The sequence below is a fragment of the Aquarana catesbeiana genome, linkage group LG01 (genome assembly GCF_042186555.1).
Source record: "Aquarana catesbeiana isolate 2022-GZ linkage group LG01, ASM4218655v1, whole genome shotgun sequence".
NCBI lineage: Eukaryota > Metazoa > Chordata > Amphibia > Anura > Ranidae > Aquarana > Aquarana catesbeiana.
The window spans coordinates 723,092,008-723,111,360 of NC_133324.1; the positions used below are offsets into that span (position 1 = coordinate 723,092,008).

Consider the following 19,353-nt stretch of genomic DNA (forward strand, 5'->3'; position numbering starts at 1 on the left):
TCGAGGACATTGTATAGCTATAGGTTCCCGACTAAAAAAAGACGCAGCATTCCAACATTCATCTATCATGTCTAAACTTCAAACGGCTGAAAAATCATTACTAACCTCCCCCACGGTGGTTGGACTCCGGACTGTGGTATCATTACGAAACCAACTTAGATCCCTGACGATGAGCAAAATTGATAAATCTCTCCTTTGGTCCAAGCAGAAATTCTACGAATATTCAAATAAGCCTCATAAAATGTTGGTAAACAAGTTGAAACCCCGTTCCTTTCAATCGTTCCCTGATTTTCTCAGACAAGCTGATGGAACTCCCACATATTGCCTCCTTACTATGTCTAAACTTTTTGGAGAATTTTATCAACATCTATATAACTGTCTACAGACAGATCCTAACTATAGTTTCACACAAGAGAAATTTGATCTTTTTTTTGAACATTTACAGCTACCCAAACTTTCACCCGAACACCTCTCATCCCTAAATTCAATAATCACGCCGAAGAGTTGGAAGAGGTAGTTAAACATCTTCCTACCCAGAAATCCCCTGGCCCAGATGGCCTACCTTATTCTTATTATAAAACTTCCCTACCAATTTTAAGCCCCCATATGATTTCTCTATTTGCTTCACTATTCAAAGGGACTACACCACACCCTGAATTTCTTCATGCCCATATTTCTGTGATCCCGAAGCCTGATAAAGATCCCTCCACCCCTGATAATTATAGACCCATTGCAGTACTTAATTCAGACTATAAGATTTTCACGAAAATCCTAGCTAATAGATTATCTCATATAATTCCTAGGCTTATACATAAAGACCAGGTGGGCTTTGTACGAGCCAGACACTCAGGGGATAAGACGAGACATACAGTTGACCTCATAGATCTATTAAATAAAACATCCCGACCACTTATAGTATTAAGTCTCGATGCACAAAAAGCCTTCGACCGGCTTAGCTGGCCATACCTGTTTGCCACACTCTCTAACTATGGATTTGAAGGTCCTTTCATAGCAGCTCTACACGCCCTATATTCATGTCCCTCATCCCAAGTCCAATTAGCTTCTTACTTCTCTTCATCCTTCTCGTTGAGTAACGGAACCAGACAAGGATGCCCTTTATCCCCTCTCCTTTTCATCCTCTGTTTAGAACCTCTAGCAGCAGCCATTCGCATTCACCCTGATATACGGGGAGTTCTGCTACGCCAGAAAGAATATAAGCTGTCCTTGTTTGCAGATGATGTCCTCTTGACTTTGACTAGACCTCATATTTCTCTCCCTAATCTTATAGCTCTATTGAAGGACTTCAGCTCTATATCTGGATATAAAATTAACACAAGTAAAACAGAAGCTATGCCCCTACACATTCCACCTTCGGATCTCATCACCCTCGAACAAAACTACTCTTTCCATTGGTGTCCAGACTCCCTCAAATATTTGGGCGTAAACATAACCTCCTCATACTCAACTTTATATCAAGCTAACTATCCTCCACTCTTTCGGGACATTGACCTGCTCTTGCGTCAATGGGATATTTACCCGATTTCTCTCCTGGGCCGCATCAATGTCCTGAAGATGTCTATAATGCCTAGACTCCTTTATTTATTTGATACCCTCCCGATTCCTATTCCCATGTCACAACTTAAAGCCATACAGAGAGCATTTCTTAACTTCATTTGGCACTATAAAGCTCACAGGATCGCAAGTTCAGTAGTGTTTGCCCCCAAATCAAGGGGCGGATTGGGAGCCCCGAATATTATTATATATTATTATGCTGCACATCTTAAAACAATTATCACTTGGTCCTCCAGAATGGCACCCAACGTATGGGCAGAGATTGAAATGAGCATCACTCGCCCAGTACATCTATGCGCCATGATCTGGGCGGATCTAAATTCATCCATAGGCCAACTTAGAAACATATGCCTAGGTCCAATGTTATTCTCTCTTGCCATTTGGAAGAAATGCTCTCGTCAATTCTCCCTTGCATCCCCATGCCCTCCACTGTTAAATGTGTTGTTCAACCCTGATATCCCTGACAGCTTATCATACAATGAAATGCTTCCTTGGACACAGGCAGGCATTTTCCAGCTTCGACACATTGTACATCCCCTCACCCATACACTACTACCCTTTGAAGATTTGCAAAAAAAATACCAGATCCCTAAACAATTATTTTATTCCTATCTTCAGTTTAGACACTACTTTGCCTCTAAGTCTTCTACTTTGAGCCTAGATAGACCTACCCCTTTTGAACTCCTATGCGCTCAAGGCCCCTACCAAACACACCTCATTACTGACATCTATAGGTTTTTACATAACATGACCCCTATCACCGACACTTCCCATTCATATATGCAAAAATGCTCCCAGTTAGTAAATCGCTCTCTCTCTCTCCCTCATTGGCTATCTCCAAATCTTCACAATGCGTGGAACAAAAAGAAACGGCTTATAAAATATTATATTTTTGGTATAGAACCCCTGAAGTTTTACATAGATACGATCTCAAGACCCCCTGGGTATGTTGGAGGTGCCGTAGAGACACTGAATCACACTTCCACATTTTTTGGGATTGCCCTTTAATACGCCCATTTTGGATGACCGTTCAGACCTTTATACAAGATTTGTTTAGTATCACTCTCCCACTAGATCATGTCCACTTTTTGTTGGGTCTACCGATCCCTGGCCTCTCTAAATGTGCTAAAAAATCGGCCACCTTTATCCTGCTTGCTGCAAAACGGGCTATACCTTTGCGATGGCTTTCACCCTCGCAGCCTTCCCTCTCACAGGTCCTACAGACCTTAGAGCAGATTTGTAGAATGGAACGACTTACCGCAATTGTGCATGATACTCTCCCGCAATTCTCCAAAATCTGGGATCTGTGGGACCATTAGAATCTTAACCCTGGTATTAGTGCTCTACACCCCGCCGATGTACCACTCCTCTGAAACTTCCTCTCATTAGAGACTCAGCTATCTGCATGATGGTTTATGTTTAGATTTTTGTTGTATTGGTAGCAATGTGACTGCTTTTCTCAGATATGATATACCGTATTTATCGACATATAACATGCACTTTTTTCCCCTAAAAATCAGGGGAAAATCGTGGATGCGGGTTATAGGCCGATCCCCACCAATTTTGTGTGATCGCCGCCGATATACACAGCCGTGTGTAAATTCAAATATGGCGCTGAGACTGCAAGGACTCAGCGGAGCCGAGATACACATACCTGAGAGTCCTCTGCTTTTCTCGGCGCCGCGGACTGGCCGGGACTGTAAGCGGCGCCGAGAAAAGCCGAGGACTCTCGGGTATGTCTATCTCGGCTCCGCCGAGTCCCTGCAGTCTCGGCGCCATATTTGAATTTACACACGGCTGTGTATGTCGGCGGCGATCACACAAGGCTGCACTGGGGCAAAGCTGCACTGGGGCAAGGCTGCACTGGGGCAAGGCTGCACTGGGGCAAGGCTGCACTGACATGGCTGCACTGACAAGGCTGCACTGAGGCAAAGCTGCACTGACATGGCTGCAATGGACACTGGGGCAAGGCTGCACTGACAATTCTGCACTGGGGCAAAGCTGCACTGACAAGGCTGCAATAGACACTGGAGCAAGGCTGCACTGACACTGACAAGGCTGCAGATGGACACCGATAACGCTGCATTGATGGGCATTTTAATGTAAGTTTTTCTTCCTTAAACTTTACTCCTAAAAGTTTTTTTCCTTAAAATTCCTCCTAAACTTGGGGTGCGTGTTATACGCCAGCGCGTGTTATACGCCAATAAATACGGTAAGTTGTATACAAAACTTGAATGATTCCGCACATGTTTTTTGTTTATATGAAAAATTTCTCAATAAAAATTATAATTAAAAAAAAAAATATTGATAAGAATGCAGCACAAGCAGAGAGCACAGAAAAGTATTAACTGATAAGATTTCTGACAGGTAGGTATTTCTTGTTCACATCAATGCACAGATTAAAGAGTAAGCCAGATTGGAAAAAAACACAAGCCAATCTAGTGCAACCAATGATGCAAAAAAAAAAACCCAAAAAAACAAACACTATAAATACCGTTGATCCAGAGGAAGACAATAAAAGCCCCTATAGAGCATGGTCCAAAAATCCTTACTGAGCCTCCAAAGCAATCAGATATTTCTTGATTCAACAACCTCTGGTGTTATTACCTATAAGGCTCCATGCACACTAGGAGCAGAAAAAACGTCAACGTTTTTAGCTTAAAAACGTGACATAAAAGACAAATTTAAGGCATATTGTACAAAGTTTCGGCGAGTCTATGAGAGTTTAAGAGCATTTCGTTTATAGGTGTTTTTTGCATTACACGCCCCTCTGCAAAAGCCAGGAAATGATGTACAGTGACAACACACCTTTTTTTGTACTAAAAAAACATTGAAACTTGACGTTCAGAAGAGATAAGAGGAGTTTAGGAGAGACTAACATTTTTACAGCTCTAAACTTCTCCAGAAAACGCGATAGAGAAGGGTTTTTTTTTTCCAGCCTCTGAACGTCCCTGACAGAAGACGCCTGTAGTAGTCATAATGTGCAAAGACACATAGAACACAATAGAAGTGCTTCTAGAGGCAGGTGAAAAAAACATCAAACGCCTGTAGAATCGACATTTTTTAAGTCCAGTGTGCATGGAACCTAAATGTTAAAGGGGTTGTAAAGGTAAATTTTTTATTTTTTTTTAAATAACAAACATGTTATACTTACCTTCACTGTGCAGCTCGTTCTGCACAGAGTGGCCCCGAACCTGCTCTTCTGGGGTCCCTCGGCGGCTGTCTCAGCTCCTCCCCGCAATAACTAACCACCTTAATGCGAGCTCTCTTGCATGGTGGTTAGTTATTGCGGCCGAGCTCCCGTGATACAGCCGGCGGCTATAGCCGCTCGCTGTATCACTCGGCCCCGCCCCCGGCTCGCCGCGTCATTGGCTGTGATTGACAGCAGCGCGAGCCAATGGCTGCACTGCTTTCAATCCATCCACTATAGCCAATCAGCGACCAGGCTGATCGGCTGAATGGAGTACAGGAGCGAGTGGCTGAGTTTCGAGGTGTCAGGTAAGTAAAACGGGGGGGCTGGGGGCGGCGGTATTTTCAAAAGTTTTTTCACCTTAATGCATAGAATGCATTAAGGTGAAAAAATGTATACCTTTACAACCCCTTTAATCTTCAATTATCCAAAATACATTCTATTGTCTATTGAACAGACCAAAAGGAAACAAAGATAATGTTATTTGTTAGGGTTTACATACCCTTTAGGGAGGATTTTATGTTCCCCTATAGCAAGCCTGTGGCCTGGCTATAGACATTCATGTCTTTACATAATGTTTCCTAGCAAAACAAAAAAATGGATTCAAAATAAGCCCCAACTTACCTCTTTAGCAGCAGGCACCGTAGAAGAATCTATCCTCAAATTTCACAGCACAGGCACCGTAGAAGAATCCATCCTTAAATTTCACAGCACAGGCACCGTAGAAGAATCCATCCTCAAATTTCACAGCACAGGCACCGTAGAAGAATCCATTCTCAAATTTCACAGCACAGGCACCGTAGAAGAATCCATCCTCAAATTTCACAGCACAGGCACCGTAGAAGAATCCATCCTCAAATTTCACAGCACAGGCACCAAAGTTGCTCAAGTCATTTACTCAGGTAATGCAGCTCCCCCTCTCAACAGTTTTCCAGCTTTCTAATCTCAAATGTAAGAAGAAAGGAAGGGGTGCAGAGTGAACTGAGCTGCTGAGAGAGCTGGCTCAAAAAAACTTCAGCACTTCTGCTGTGAATTTTGAAGATGCATTATTTCACAGCAGCTGCAGCTACATAGGTCAATGGTGACTTCTTTTAAAGCAAATGTTTGGATTGTTATGAATAGCTTAAAGTGATTGTAAAGTCTTTTTTTTTTTTTTTCTATTAAAATAACAAACATGTTATACTTACCTGCTAGTGGTTTTGCACAGGGCAGCCCAGATCCTCCTCTTCTTGGGTCCCTGGCTGGAGCTTCTGGCCCCTCCCTTCTGTTGAGTGCAACCACAGCAAGCAGCTTGCTATAGGGGCCCCCCGAGCCGAGCTGCAGCTCCGTGTATCCATTCAGACACGGAGCTGCCGTTTGGTCCCGCCACCTCTCTCTCCGATTGGCTAACTTTGATTGTTTAATTGACAGAAGCGGGAGCCAATGGCACCACTGCTGTGTCTCAGCCAATCAGGAAAGTGATTTCCAGATGGCTGAGGTATTCGTGGACATCGCTGGATAGAGAGGGGGCTCAGGTAAGTATTAGGGGGGCTGAGGGGTCTGCTGCACACAGAAGGCTTTTGATCTTCATGCATAGAATGCATGAAGATCAAAAACCTTCTGACTTTACAACCCCTTTAAGTTGTTACTCATGTTATCTGGTTCCATGGCCTCCTGAAAATAGCTGGCAGTGTAGATTCCTCCATCCGTGTGGCAAGAATGGATGGGGGAATAGAGTACATTCTTTGTGTTCAGCCTGCAGACTGAACAGGAGAAAATCAAGCAGCCTGTGGCCAGCTTTAGCGTTGTCCAAAAGCTAGATGAGAGAACACATGAAACTATCCCTAGTTCCTGTACAATTCTGCTAATTTAAAAATGAATTATATTTCCAGCATTAGCACAATTCTGACAAGTTATCTTTAAAGACCAAGTTCACCTTTTCCAGAAAAGAGCCTATGTAGTAGTCAAGGAGTCCCAGCAGATATTAAAAATGTGTACGCTTTATAAGATTATCATTTATATTATTGTTTTACCTGTAGGCCATTTGGGTTCCCTCAGAAGCCTGACCAAAAAAAACTCCAAGTTAGTGTAGCAGCCCCCATGCTCTTTCTTTTTGTTAGTGCACAAAAGCGGTTTTCATTTCTACAAATTTGGGAGTGAGCATCCAATGGTTTTCACATCCTAGCAACAAATCAGGACATGGGGCTTGCTAACTAGGAGTTTTTTTAGCCAGGCTTTTGAGGGGACCCAAATGGCCAACAGGTAAAACCATAAATTTAAAGGAGATCTTCTATGGATCACAGGAGTGCAGTTCGTTCTACACTCCTGTGACCCATTTTCAGCCAACAGTGGGCTAAAGCCCGCTGTCGGCTGATGTCACTTAGCCAGTCCAGGCTGGGGAAAGATCCCTACATTATAGTTGGAATCCACCCAGATTCCTGGACCGGCAGCTGGCTCAGCCTCTCAGGGAGACTGAGCCAACCGCTTCCACCCTCTCCACAGCCCAGTGCTCAGATGAGCGCTGGAGGGGCAGAGCAGAAAGCGGTGACCGACAGCCCCAGCTCTCTGATCAGACCAGAGGGGAAAACTGAGCAATCAGCGGTGTTTGATTGTATCGATGCTGTATCCAACTTGGAGAGTATACTTTTTTTTGTTAACCCCATACTTCTCTTAACGATCGGTTTACCATGCTGCACAGATTTTTATTATCTACTGGGCCTCTTGACTGCATAGGCTATTTTCTGTAAAAGGTGAACTTAGCATTTAATGCTTATTCTTGTGGTGTGTGCTTTCATAATGTCTACTTGGTAAACTGCTATAGTTATCATATGAACATTAGGTAGCAAAGGCTTATTTAGCACCTCTGAACATTTGGCAAACGTTCATGATTTGTAAAAGAAAATTAGGGCTTATGTTCCTTACTATAGAAACATATTGAGAAGTCACACTGCATGATTTTGTCTTTGCTAATGTGCCAGGAAAAGTTTTCATGGGCACTCTGAAAACTAAGGAATGGAAACAAACATGTAAACGTGTGATACCTTGCATAAGATCATACACGTTGAATTATCTTTTATCATTACATTTGCTAGGAAGAAAATGTAGCTGAATTTTGTTGCACATTCTGTACACTTTGTTCAAAAATGACATCTCATAACAATGCCATCATTTCTACAATGTTACTGTTATTACTAGTTACATATAATAAATAGTATAACACAGTGGCAATGAACAAATCCCAACAGCTGCTAAATGTCAGGATTTTTCAATTTTAGCAAAAAATATTCTTGTAGATAAGAGTCATAGGCAGGGCTTTTTTTCAGGGGGAACTTGGTGGAACTCAGTTCCACCACCTCTGGCTCAGACCCTTTGGTGCCTGGTCACCACAATCACTTGTAAACACAGAAGTCTGGTTTCTGTGTTTACAGTGACAGCTGTGCACTCTGTATGTAATGCAATCCTGGTATTTAATGCCCCTTAAAGACACTCCTACTGTTTTTGTGAAATTTGACTGAACACGCCCACTATTTGATGTGATTTGGAAGATGTGTGTAGGGGGAGGGGTTTTGTGGGGCCGCAGTTAAGTTCCAACACCTATTTTTGAGAAAAAAAGCCCTGGTCATAGGCTTCAGCATATAAATGACCATTCTTTTGAAAACACTATAGAATAGAATGGCTACAGGCATACCTTCAAATGGGAATAAGGAACATCTATCAGCAACAGTATGTAGGGATAGTTAAACCCACAAGTGCCTTTTTACCACTGCTACCTTTATATTGGCTTTTGAAATTTACAAATGCAGCAATTTAGGAATTGGATGAAAGGTTTAGCAATGGGAAACGCTTTTTGAAAGATAAATAGTGCATTTTATATACAATTATATAGTATAGATCAGACCAAAACGAGGGACAAATGAGGAGGAAAGAGGGACAGAGGGACTTTGATGCAAGTCAGGGACAGTCCCTCAAAATCAGGGACAGTTGAGTATGCTACAGGTAATACCGCGATACTGCCCTATGTGGACAATCCTTTTGGAGAATGTGACCTATCCTTTGTGTTGTCCACAAATGAATCTCTGTTTTATCACCATCACACTGGAGGAAAGCTTAAAGGAGAAGTACAGCCAAAGCTCATCGATCTCAGGAGTCTCTCGGATCTCGTTCGCTCTGCACTCCTGTGACCCGTTTTCAGCAGACAGTGGGCTGAGGCCTGCTGTTGGCTGACATCACAGAGTCGTTCTGGGGAAAGATCATGGCCATATGGTCCACCACCAAGGTGCCTGGACTGGAAATTACCTTTCCTTTTCAATCTGCAGCCAGTGCAACTTTCTGTAAAATGCAATGCAATATGGCAACCTGGAGGCATTCTGTATACAGATGGTGTGGTGTACAGAATGCCCCCAGAAATGTCATTTTCTGCTGTGTGATTGTATCACCGATTTTCCCAGAAGTCTGCACAAAGATGCAAGACAAATCTGTATCCTCCCTAGGAAATTAAATTCCGGTGAGTTAGGCTGGTTTCAAACTGATGCAGTTTGCCACATCGTATGTCATTTGTACAGGAGCCGCACTGGATTTCTGTACAAAGGACATGCAAACTCAGTGCGGTGCGAATTTAGCCATACATTATGTATGTATGGCTCAATTCACACTGGATCTGCACCCAAAAACCTTTTTTTTGTCCCCACTGGCATTGAATCGCATGGGTGCTCAGACCCATGCTACCGATTTGACAGTTCGTACTGCGTTCTGCAAACCGATATGGGGGTGTCATTAACTTTATATTGACACCTGCAGCGGTTCGCAGAGCACAGTGTGAACTGCCTGCGATTCTGATGCTGTGCGAGAATTACACAGGATTCGCTGCGGTTCTAGCACCGCATCAGTGTGAACCGCGCCTTACTCCCCAAAGGTTAAATACTTTCAAAGTGATGCAGAGCCTGCAACTTTTTTTATAAGAACACTGAGACCACACTGGCTGATTATAATGAACCAGACCCTCCCGATCATATCTAGTGTGTAAATATTTCTCAACTCCAGTCCTCAAGTACCCCCAACAGATCATGTTTTCAGGCTCTCCATTATTTTGCACATGTGATTTGATCAGTTTCACTGCCTTAGTAATTACCACAGCCGTTTTATCTGGGGGAAATCCTGAAAACATGACCTGTTGGAGGTACTTGAGAACTGGCGTCGTTGAGAAACATTGGTGTAAAGCAGTGGTTTTCAACCCTGTCAAGTACCGCCAACCGCTCCCCCCCCCCCCCCCACAACAGGCCATGTTTGCAGGTTTTCCTTTAGCTTGCACAGGTGCTCTAAAGTCAATGGCTTGGTATTTTGGACAGCTGTTTTATAAGAGAAATTCTCAAAACATGGCCTGTTGGGGTTACTTGAGGACAGGGTTGAGAACCACTGCTGTAAAGCATATGGTGGAACAAATGGTTATTTCGTTAGAACAGCAAAAGATAGGAATCTGCAAACAGGTTTGTTAAAATCCCTGCTATGTACTTTGATCACACAGAGGGGATTTTTTATTTCAATAAAAGTGTAATCCCAAAGATTTTGTATAACTAAGTGGATACCATGCTGTAATGCAAGGCAATCCATAGTATGTCCAAAAGCCACCAAAATAAAAAAATATACAAAAAAGAACATACTCAAGATGCTACAGGAAGGTCATTTTTTTATTGGCATATATTCTGTCATTTGCAAGCCAACAAAATAGAAGGGATAAAGCAGGCAGCTCACTTGAAGCCCGACCAAGCACCCTTTTGCCTAGTCCAGTGTTTTCTGAAGCACTACCAGATCAGAAAAGCAGAGAAAAGCTAAAAGTCATTAACTGTGTACCCGTGCTGGGTCAGAGACTCCATATTCTAAACAAAGTCAGCATGACAGCCAGGCTAATTGAATTTCAAGAAATTTCACAGACAATGTGGTCTTGTCTGTGTTGGAACATGGAGGACAGGAAGCCTCCATATTTTCCCATGACCGGTTTCCTTTAAACCACTAACCACAGCTCATCCTTCAAATCAGCCTATCCAATCCATCTTTCACCCAGGTATAACATATGACCAGCTTGACAAGCTGATAGTTATATTATGTAGTATAAAGACAGTAGACAGATATGTGCCTGAAATATATTAGGAATAATAAAGCCCACTTGCATTGCTGTCACAAGTAAAACATCAGCAGCGGTCTTGCTGAGCACAGAAGAGCTACAGTTAATGAAATTCTGTTTTATGCAATAGTCAGAGTTAATTGACCAGTAGACAGATTTTACCTTTTTGCATGGCTTTTAATTGGCAAAGTCAGATTTGCTCTTCATCATGAATTTTACTTTATGACAACCATTTTCCAACAAAGACAAGGGCATAACTATGCTGTCTGTGATACTGCTTGGCTCTATCGAAGGATGTTGACAGCCTTATAGAAATGTCAATGAGAAGAGGTGGGCTGGAGGAGCATCATATTAGTATACGAATGGTCCTATAGTCCTCTGGTCTATGACCACTGTTCAGTATTAAAAATTAAGGCTTCATGTACACAGGACGTTTTTACAACCTCTCCTGAATTATTTAACTTGACAGATAGTAACCGACATTTAAAACATCCGTTTTGCCGCATTTACATGCTACGTTTAGCAGAGTTTTGCCGCATTTGCGTTTAGAAGCGTTTGAAATGGTTTTTTTTTTTTCAAAATAGCCAAAAATAAAAAAAAAACGCCTGTAAACGAAACGCGGCTAAATGCGAGTTACTGTATTTAGAAGCGTTTGGCGCTTCTGAACCCATTTTTTTGCATTCCAAAAAATGCCTCTAAACTCAACTGCTAGAAACGACTGTAAATGACCACGTGTACATGTACTGATAATACAACATAGAGGAGAGTTCAGGAGCAGTTGAATGGGCAGTTGAAAAAACTCCCAACTGCTCCTAAACGTCCGTTTACCAGCAGCAGTGTATATGAGGCTTAGGCTCGGTTCACACAGGGGCAACACGACTCTGGCCGCGACTTTGCGAGGCGACCTGGACAGGGTGACACCACAGCGCGACTTGGGGCGACTTACAAGGCAACTTCAAGTCGCCTCCAGGACAGGCGACTTTCCAGTGGCCAATCAAACAACAATCAGCTCTGTGGGGGGGGGGGGGGTTTGCTTGAGAAAATGAGAAAACCATCTTCTCTTCCTGTATTGTTGCTTCAGTTAAGACACGATCCGACTTTGGAGGCGACTTCCATTGAAATCAATGGGTACAAGTCGCCTAGAAGTCGGATTGAAGTAGTACAGGAACCTTTTCTGAAGTCGGAGCGACTTCAGTAGCATACATTAAGACGGCTCTCATTCACTTGAATTGAATTTCTGATGTCAAGCGACTTGGGGCGACTTGAGGTCTGACAAGTTGGATCCCAAGTCGCGGTAGTGTGAACCGGCACTCAAGGCTTCATGTACATGGGACGTTGCTCAACCTCTCCTGAACAATTTAACTTGACAGCTAGAAACCGACATCTAAAAACGGCCGTCTAGCTGCATTTACATGCCGCGTTTAGCCACGTTTGCTGCTAGAAGCATTTAAAAAATGTATTTATTTATTTTTTTCAAAATAGGCAAAAATGAAAAACGCCTGTAAACGAAATGCAGCTAAATGCGAGTTACCATGTTTAGCCGCGTTTGGCCACGTTTGGGGTTTGAAATGCTTCTAAACACAGCTTCTGAACGCATTTTTTTGGGTTCCAAAAAAAGCCTCTAAACGCAACTGCCTAGAAACGACTAAACGACCCTGTGTACATGTACTGATAAAATAACATAGAGGAGAGTTCAGGAGCAGTTGAATAAAATGCCCAACTGCTTCTAAACGTTTACCAGCAGCAGTGTACATAAGGCCTAAAAGGTTTCTCTATTATTTTAGTTCTATTGAATATTAAATATTTGCTACATTTGTAGGCAATTACTAATATTAAATATAAAAATTTATATTTTAATATGAAGCTTACGTCAGAGACACTTAAAATACACAGTTAACATGTACCGAAGAACACTTTTTAAGTAATGCCTTCAGAAGCACATACCAGGAGATTCCATTATCCAGTAAATGGATAATGCAGTCAGGATAGAAGTTTAAAAGCATATTAGGCTACCAAATGACCCTCAGAGCCAACCATATGCTAAATTCTTCAGCTAGACAGCAGCTCTACTTTAGGCCCTCCATTTACATTTAACAAGAACAAAAAAAAAAAAGAAAACAGGTAAGTGACAACTAAACGAGATGTAGCACATTCAGAAAAGTAAAAGATTATGGCTCTCTATTCTTATTACTTCTTATAATTTGCATTTTCTTCTGTACTTTATGTAAAGAGCCTTATTCATATGCCTTAGAGTAGTAGAAAGTAGAAAAACACTTTTTTTGCTTAACCACTTGCTGTCTGCCCCATAGCAGATTTACTGCTACAGGGCAGCAGCTGTGCGCCTTATCACATATATATATATATATATATATATATATATATATACATATATATACACACACACACGTGATCCAGCACTTCCGGGTAGGGAATGCGCTATGATCACACACACAGCGGGAGCCAGGCGGCAGGTCCCACGGACTCAATGTCTGCCTGCACCCACCGATCATCCTGCAGACACACAGAATGGCGGTCTGCCTATGTAAACAAGGCAGATGGCCTTCCTGACAGGAGTGAACACACGGAACCTGAGTCTCGACAAAGAAAGAACTAGGATCCATGTCTTCCCCTAGTAAAAGCAACTCCCACACTGTGCAAAAATGCAAGCTAGGCACACAGTTAACTGCTGTTTATCTGCCCATTGAAGGGATTCTCTGATACTTTTAGTACTACCGTCACCAAAGGGAAGAGTGACAGAGGTTCAAAGCTTATCCAGGGGGCCCAACATTAAAAGCTTTTTTGGCAACACAATAGAATCATGCCAGTGGACTAGACTATTGAAATGTATATACATATACAATAGGTATAAAAAGTCTACACACCCCTGTTAAAATGTCAGGTTTCTGTGATGTAAAACAAATGAGACAAAGATAAATAATTTCAGAACTTTTTCCATCTTTAATGTGACCTATAAAACTGTACAACTCAATTGAAAAACAAACAGAAATTGTCTGGGGAGGGGGGGGGGGTTTGGAGTAACAGTAAAAAAACTAAAATACTGTGGTTGCATAAGTGTGCACATCCTCTTATAACTGTGTTCCAAATGAATCAATCGCATTCAAACTCATTTTACACACCTGCCATCATTTAAAGTGCCTCTGATTAACCCCAAATAAAGTTCAGCTGTTCTAGTAGGTCTTTCCTGACATTTTCTTAGTCGCATCCTACAGCAAAAGCCATGGTCCTTGGAATTTCCAAAGCATCAGAGAGATCTCAATGTTAAAAGGTATCAGTCAGGAGAAGGGTACAAAATAATTTCCAAGGCATTAGATATACCATGGAACACAGTGAAGATAGTCATCATCAGGTGGAGAAAACATGGCACAAGAGTGACATTACCAAGAACTGAACGTTCCTTCAAAATTGATAAAAAGACAAGAAGAAAACTGGTCAGGGAGGCTGCCAAGAGGCCTACAGCAACATTAAAGGAGCTGCAGGAATATCTGGCAAGTACCTACTGTGTGGTACATGTGACATCAATTTCCTGTATTCTTCATATGTCTGGGCTATGGGGTAGAGTGGCAAGATGGAAGGAAGCCTTTTCTTACGAAGAAAAACACCCAAGCCCGGCTAAATTTTGCAAACACACATCTAAAGTCTCCCAAAAGCATGTGGGAAAATGTGTTATGGTCTGATAAGATCAAAGTTTGAACTTTTTGGCCATAATTTCAAAAGATATGTTTGGGGCAAAAACAACACTGCACATCACCAAAAGAACACTATACCCACTGTAAAGCATGGTGGTGGCAGTATCATGCTTTGGGGCTGTTTTTCTTCAACTGGAACAGGGGCCTTAGTCAAGGTAGAAGGAATTATGAACAGTTCCAAATACCAGTCAATATTGGCACAAAACCTTCAGGCTTCTGATAGAAAGCTGAACATGAAGAGGAACTTCATCTTTCAACATGACAACGACCAAAAGCATACATCCAAATTAACAAAGGAATGGCTTCACCGGAAGAAGATTAAAGTTTTGGAATGGCCCAGTCAGAGCCCAGACCTGAATCTGATTGAAAATCTGTGGGGTGATCTGAAGAGGGCTGTGCACAGGAGATGCCCTTGCAATCTGACAGATTTGGAGTGTTTTTGCAAAGAAGAGCGGGCAAATATTGCCAAGTCAAGATATGCCATGCTGATAGACTCATACCCCAAAAGACTGCGTGCTGTAATAAAATCAAAAGGTGCTTCAACAAAGTATTAGTTTAAGGGTGTGCACACTTATGCAACTATATTATTTTTGTCTTTTATTTTTACTTGCCGCCACCTAAAAGATTTCAGTTTGTTGTCCAACTGAGATGTACAGTTTATAGGTCACATTAAAAGGTGGAAAACGTTCTGAAATGGCTTATCTTTGTCTCATTTTTTATACATCACAGAAACCTGAAATTTTAATAGGGGTGTGAAGACTTTTTATAATATATATATATATATATATATATATATATATATATATATATATATATATATATATATATATATATATATATATATATATATATTTTAATATAATATATATAAATATAAATATGTATATTCAGCCTACTTAAATTCCTACTAACAGTGTACAATTACTCACCAGTTATCTTTTCTTTTCTTTTTTTTTTTTAATTCTATATTTTCTTTTTTTTCAACAATTATTATACATATAAACAAAAACATTTTTTGTTGCATGCGTATCAAAGAATACATACACTTAACATAATCTTATTTTCTAACTATAAAAGTCTCTTCTGTCCCACACGTACAAAGTCAAGGTCTCCAACAGAGAACATGTACAGAAGGACTCAAACACATTATTAAACAGCCTTTTACCAGCCTACTTTGCACAACACAGCAGAAACACTCAATATAACTGCTAAATATAAAATAGATTCCAAGACTGCATCAAACTTTTGATAATATTCAGTGTATAGCAGTTCCAGTCTAGTTAACTAACGATAAATATACTAAGCTTAACCCACATGAACAAAAAGATTTATACCCTTGCTTGCAAGTACTTTCACGCATGTTGACAGAGCTGAGATCTGTGTGCTGATTCACTTGGAAAGCCGTCTCTACTGATCACATTCCAAGAGTGCAAGAGTGATTGACCTGGCATGCACTTCTCATACCAACTTACACTAATGTGTAGGCTTATACTCATCACTGCTTGGCTCATGACAAACTGGTCTGTAAACAGGAAAACAAGACTAGGTTCTTCACTGAAGCATCTCAACATTCTTCTGACATCTGCTCATTTCGATTCAAGGCAATAAAGAATAGTTAGCAAATACTGCCTAAAACGTTGGCACGTGTACAGTGATTTGTCTGTAAAAATCATTCACCTGACTATGCACTAAAATATCCTATAATTGCCTTTTTCATTTTCACTTCTCAGCAATTTATTTTATACACCAACGATGAACAAGTGTGCTGAACCGCTTAAACATGTTTGAGGAGCCCCTGGAGTCCATCCACCTCTGGTTGAGCAGTTCTTTTGAGTCTTTAACATATGAAATAGATGCTCCACATCCATTAAAGGAAAGTCATGACTAGGAACTACAATCTACCCTCAGAAAGGTCCTTACTTTACTGGTGTCAAAACATGTTCCCGTGTTGGCTTTAGGAAAGATTACATCAGTTCCAATCCCTGTTTAGTTCAAAACCCCTTTTGATCAATGTGATCATTTAAAGTGTATCTAAATCCAAAACATTTTATATTTAGTAGTATGGGTTAGAAGCTCTGAAGTTTTAATTTCTGTCTCATAGATTTGCCCTGTCTATTTGTCCTGGTAACCAAGGACTGAACATGAGGGAATATACAAAATGTAGCCGTCACCAAAACAGAAATCTAATGCGAATCTTCCAAGGGGTACACTTGTTTTAGTGACAACTATTTAAGATGGGAATCTGCTCGCTTTGGGGAAATTTACTCACACTTTCTGTTGTGCCTACAGGACAGAAGCAAAAAGATAGATTAACTTTTAGGAAGCAAGCAGTGCTAACTACCTGTCTTTTTGTGTTGGGTTTTAATAAGTTCCTAGAATGTCATACCTAGCCAAATTAGTTTTAAAAGAAAGGTGAAAATTTGCTTTAGTTGAACAGGTTTTCTTTGGACATACAGTCAACCCCCCAACAGAGGGCAATGGACAATGTGCAGGTAGACATGACATATTCTTCTCTACAGCCTGGTGGACCACTAGGACTTTTTTTACTCTTCATTCTGCAATGTGCAATGTGCGATGAATGCAGACTTCTGTGTATTTAGTGAACAAATAATAAAAGTCTAGCTACCTGTGCCTAGTACAGTTCACTGCTACTTATTTTATTTCTTTTGATAGTCATTTTGCAAAAAAAAAATTAAATGTATTTGCCAAGACTTTGAAGACTTAAGAGATCAAAGTCAGGTTAATGAAAAAAAAATGATTAAAAGATTAATAAAATAGAGTTCATAATGGCGTTAGCCTAATATACTGCTTAAAAACTCAAATCAAAGACACACAAAGACATTTTGGAATTCAGAGCACAAACTTGGGCAGGAAGTAAAATGATTGAAGAAAATAAATGGCCATTATTATACGACTTGCACACAGTTAACTCCAACTTTCATTCCTCTACTCCTCTCTCATAAAGTTCTGTCAACAAGTCCTGTTTGGTGTTTCATTGAAAAGTCACTTTTAATCAGTACATTAAACCCAACTAAACAGCATCCTAATGCACTCACAAATTACTCGCTCAGCATGTTCACACAGAGCCTTTGAAATTTCAAACGCCTTACAAGAACTATGTGTTAATATGCATATTTTCATTTTCTCATAGGACGAAACATAAAAGATATATAAGAAAAATAAAACAAACTAGCAAAAACATAGGGTATAAAGCGGCCACTTTACATGGTGACGGCACAGAATGCAAATCAGTCAGGGAAATATTATTATTACCAGTAAAGCATTCCTGTTACTGATTTTGCTCATTAAAACCAAACCATTGATAAATCAGGGCATAGATCTTGGAAGAAATAGTAAAGCATTCCTGTTACTGATTTTGTGCATTAAAAACAAAACCATTGATAGATCAATGCATAAATATTGGAAGAAATGGGTCAGACAAAACTTTCCAGACTGCTAGCCAAAGATTCATATTTCGAGTACTGGGATCTTCTCCAACGTTTCGCTAACACTGATAGAACAGGTTACCAGATTGTTGCGAAGAGGCCCATTTGAACAAGACATATTTTTTTTTAAGGTTATTTGTAGTGTTTCATTTAATCCATCTGTTCTCATTCTGGGTCTGAAGAAATCACAAGATTCGCTCCATTGAGCTTTAAAGATGGGTGACAGTTAACCCCTCTCCTGCCAAAGCAACTCTTGAAATGCATGCCTCAAGTCAAGCCAAAAGCAAAAAGGGCTCAGTTTATAAAAAATGTATGCAGAGCATACAATTTTAAAGAGCAGCTGCTTGGCCGTTGTGGCCTCTGAGCTGAGACCAAAACAGCATTTACCCAGCTTGAAAACAGCCACTTATCACTTTAGTGTGTAATTAAGGAGCTGACCAAATAGAAAATTGCACATCCAGAACACTTACCCTATCCATAGCTAGCTTTAATGTCATTCTAGAGAGCTCTGAAGTGCAGGGAGGCAGGCAAGGTAGTGAAGAAAAGAAAAACGTGCCGCAGGGATACTCACGGTTTCTTGAGACTTATCCTTGACATCATACACCGATAGCTTAATTTTAGTCTCTTCGTAGATGGGATACTCCGAGGGAAACGTCACACCAGTCAGAAACAGTGGATCTCTTGTTCCCTGTATAGCACAAGCAGACAGTCTGAGCTCAATGAGGTGGCAGCTGCTGGCAGCAGAGAAAGCAACTGACAGACAAGCAGGCAGACAAGAGTAAAAAAGAAAAAGATATCGATTTCAAAGAATACTTTCAGTTCCATCCAGAGTCTGATGTCGCCACCAGCCTCTTTTGGAGTATCATTCCAGCATGCTGAAAGAAATGAATCTGGAAAACACAACAGACTAGCATCGATCAGTAAAAAAAAACGATCTGTCATCATCTATCAGTAGTGGTCCTAGTGTGCAGCTATAAACTGTTTATTTCCTAGGCCGGTCTGTTGTGTTTCCTTAGGGCCAGCTGTCACAGTGCTTTGTGTCTCTTTTGAGGGGACGTGTGCTGTAATATGTACTAACAGCCAGAAACTATTCTGAATTAACCACCCCAACCAAGGCAGCTGTAATGAGGGCAGCATTTGGGGATTTAATTCACAAAGTGAAGCATCCAGCTGACAATGATATCTATTTCTACAAACCCTGTTTGCTGTCAGGTTCACACACAGATTTAGACTTTGTTCTTGACAGTTGCCTTTTATCCATTCACTCAATTTTATAACACCCAGTTGACCTAAATATCATACGAGAACATCTGTTTTAAAATACTGCTAATAATGCCTTGT

At 40.9% G+C, this 19,353-nt stretch overlaps 1 protein-coding gene across 6 annotated transcripts in view; it reads right to left on the reverse strand.

Moving 5' to 3' along the window:
• INPP4B (inositol polyphosphate-4-phosphatase type II B) overlaps positions 1-19,353 on the reverse strand; it is a 936,630-nt gene that overhangs the window by 635,624 nt on the left and 281,653 nt on the right. For 4 of the 6 annotated variants that reach the window (XM_073604287.1, XM_073604278.1, XM_073604268.1 and 1 more), the window contains one exon: positions 18,584-18,700. The exons of the other annotated variants lie outside the window; for them this stretch is intronic. In XM_073604287.1, the coding sequence (XP_073460388.1) occupies positions 18,584-18,700 (117 nt within the window). The remainder of the gene's footprint in view (positions 1-18,583; positions 18,701-19,353) is intronic. 6 annotated transcript variants of the gene reach the window in all.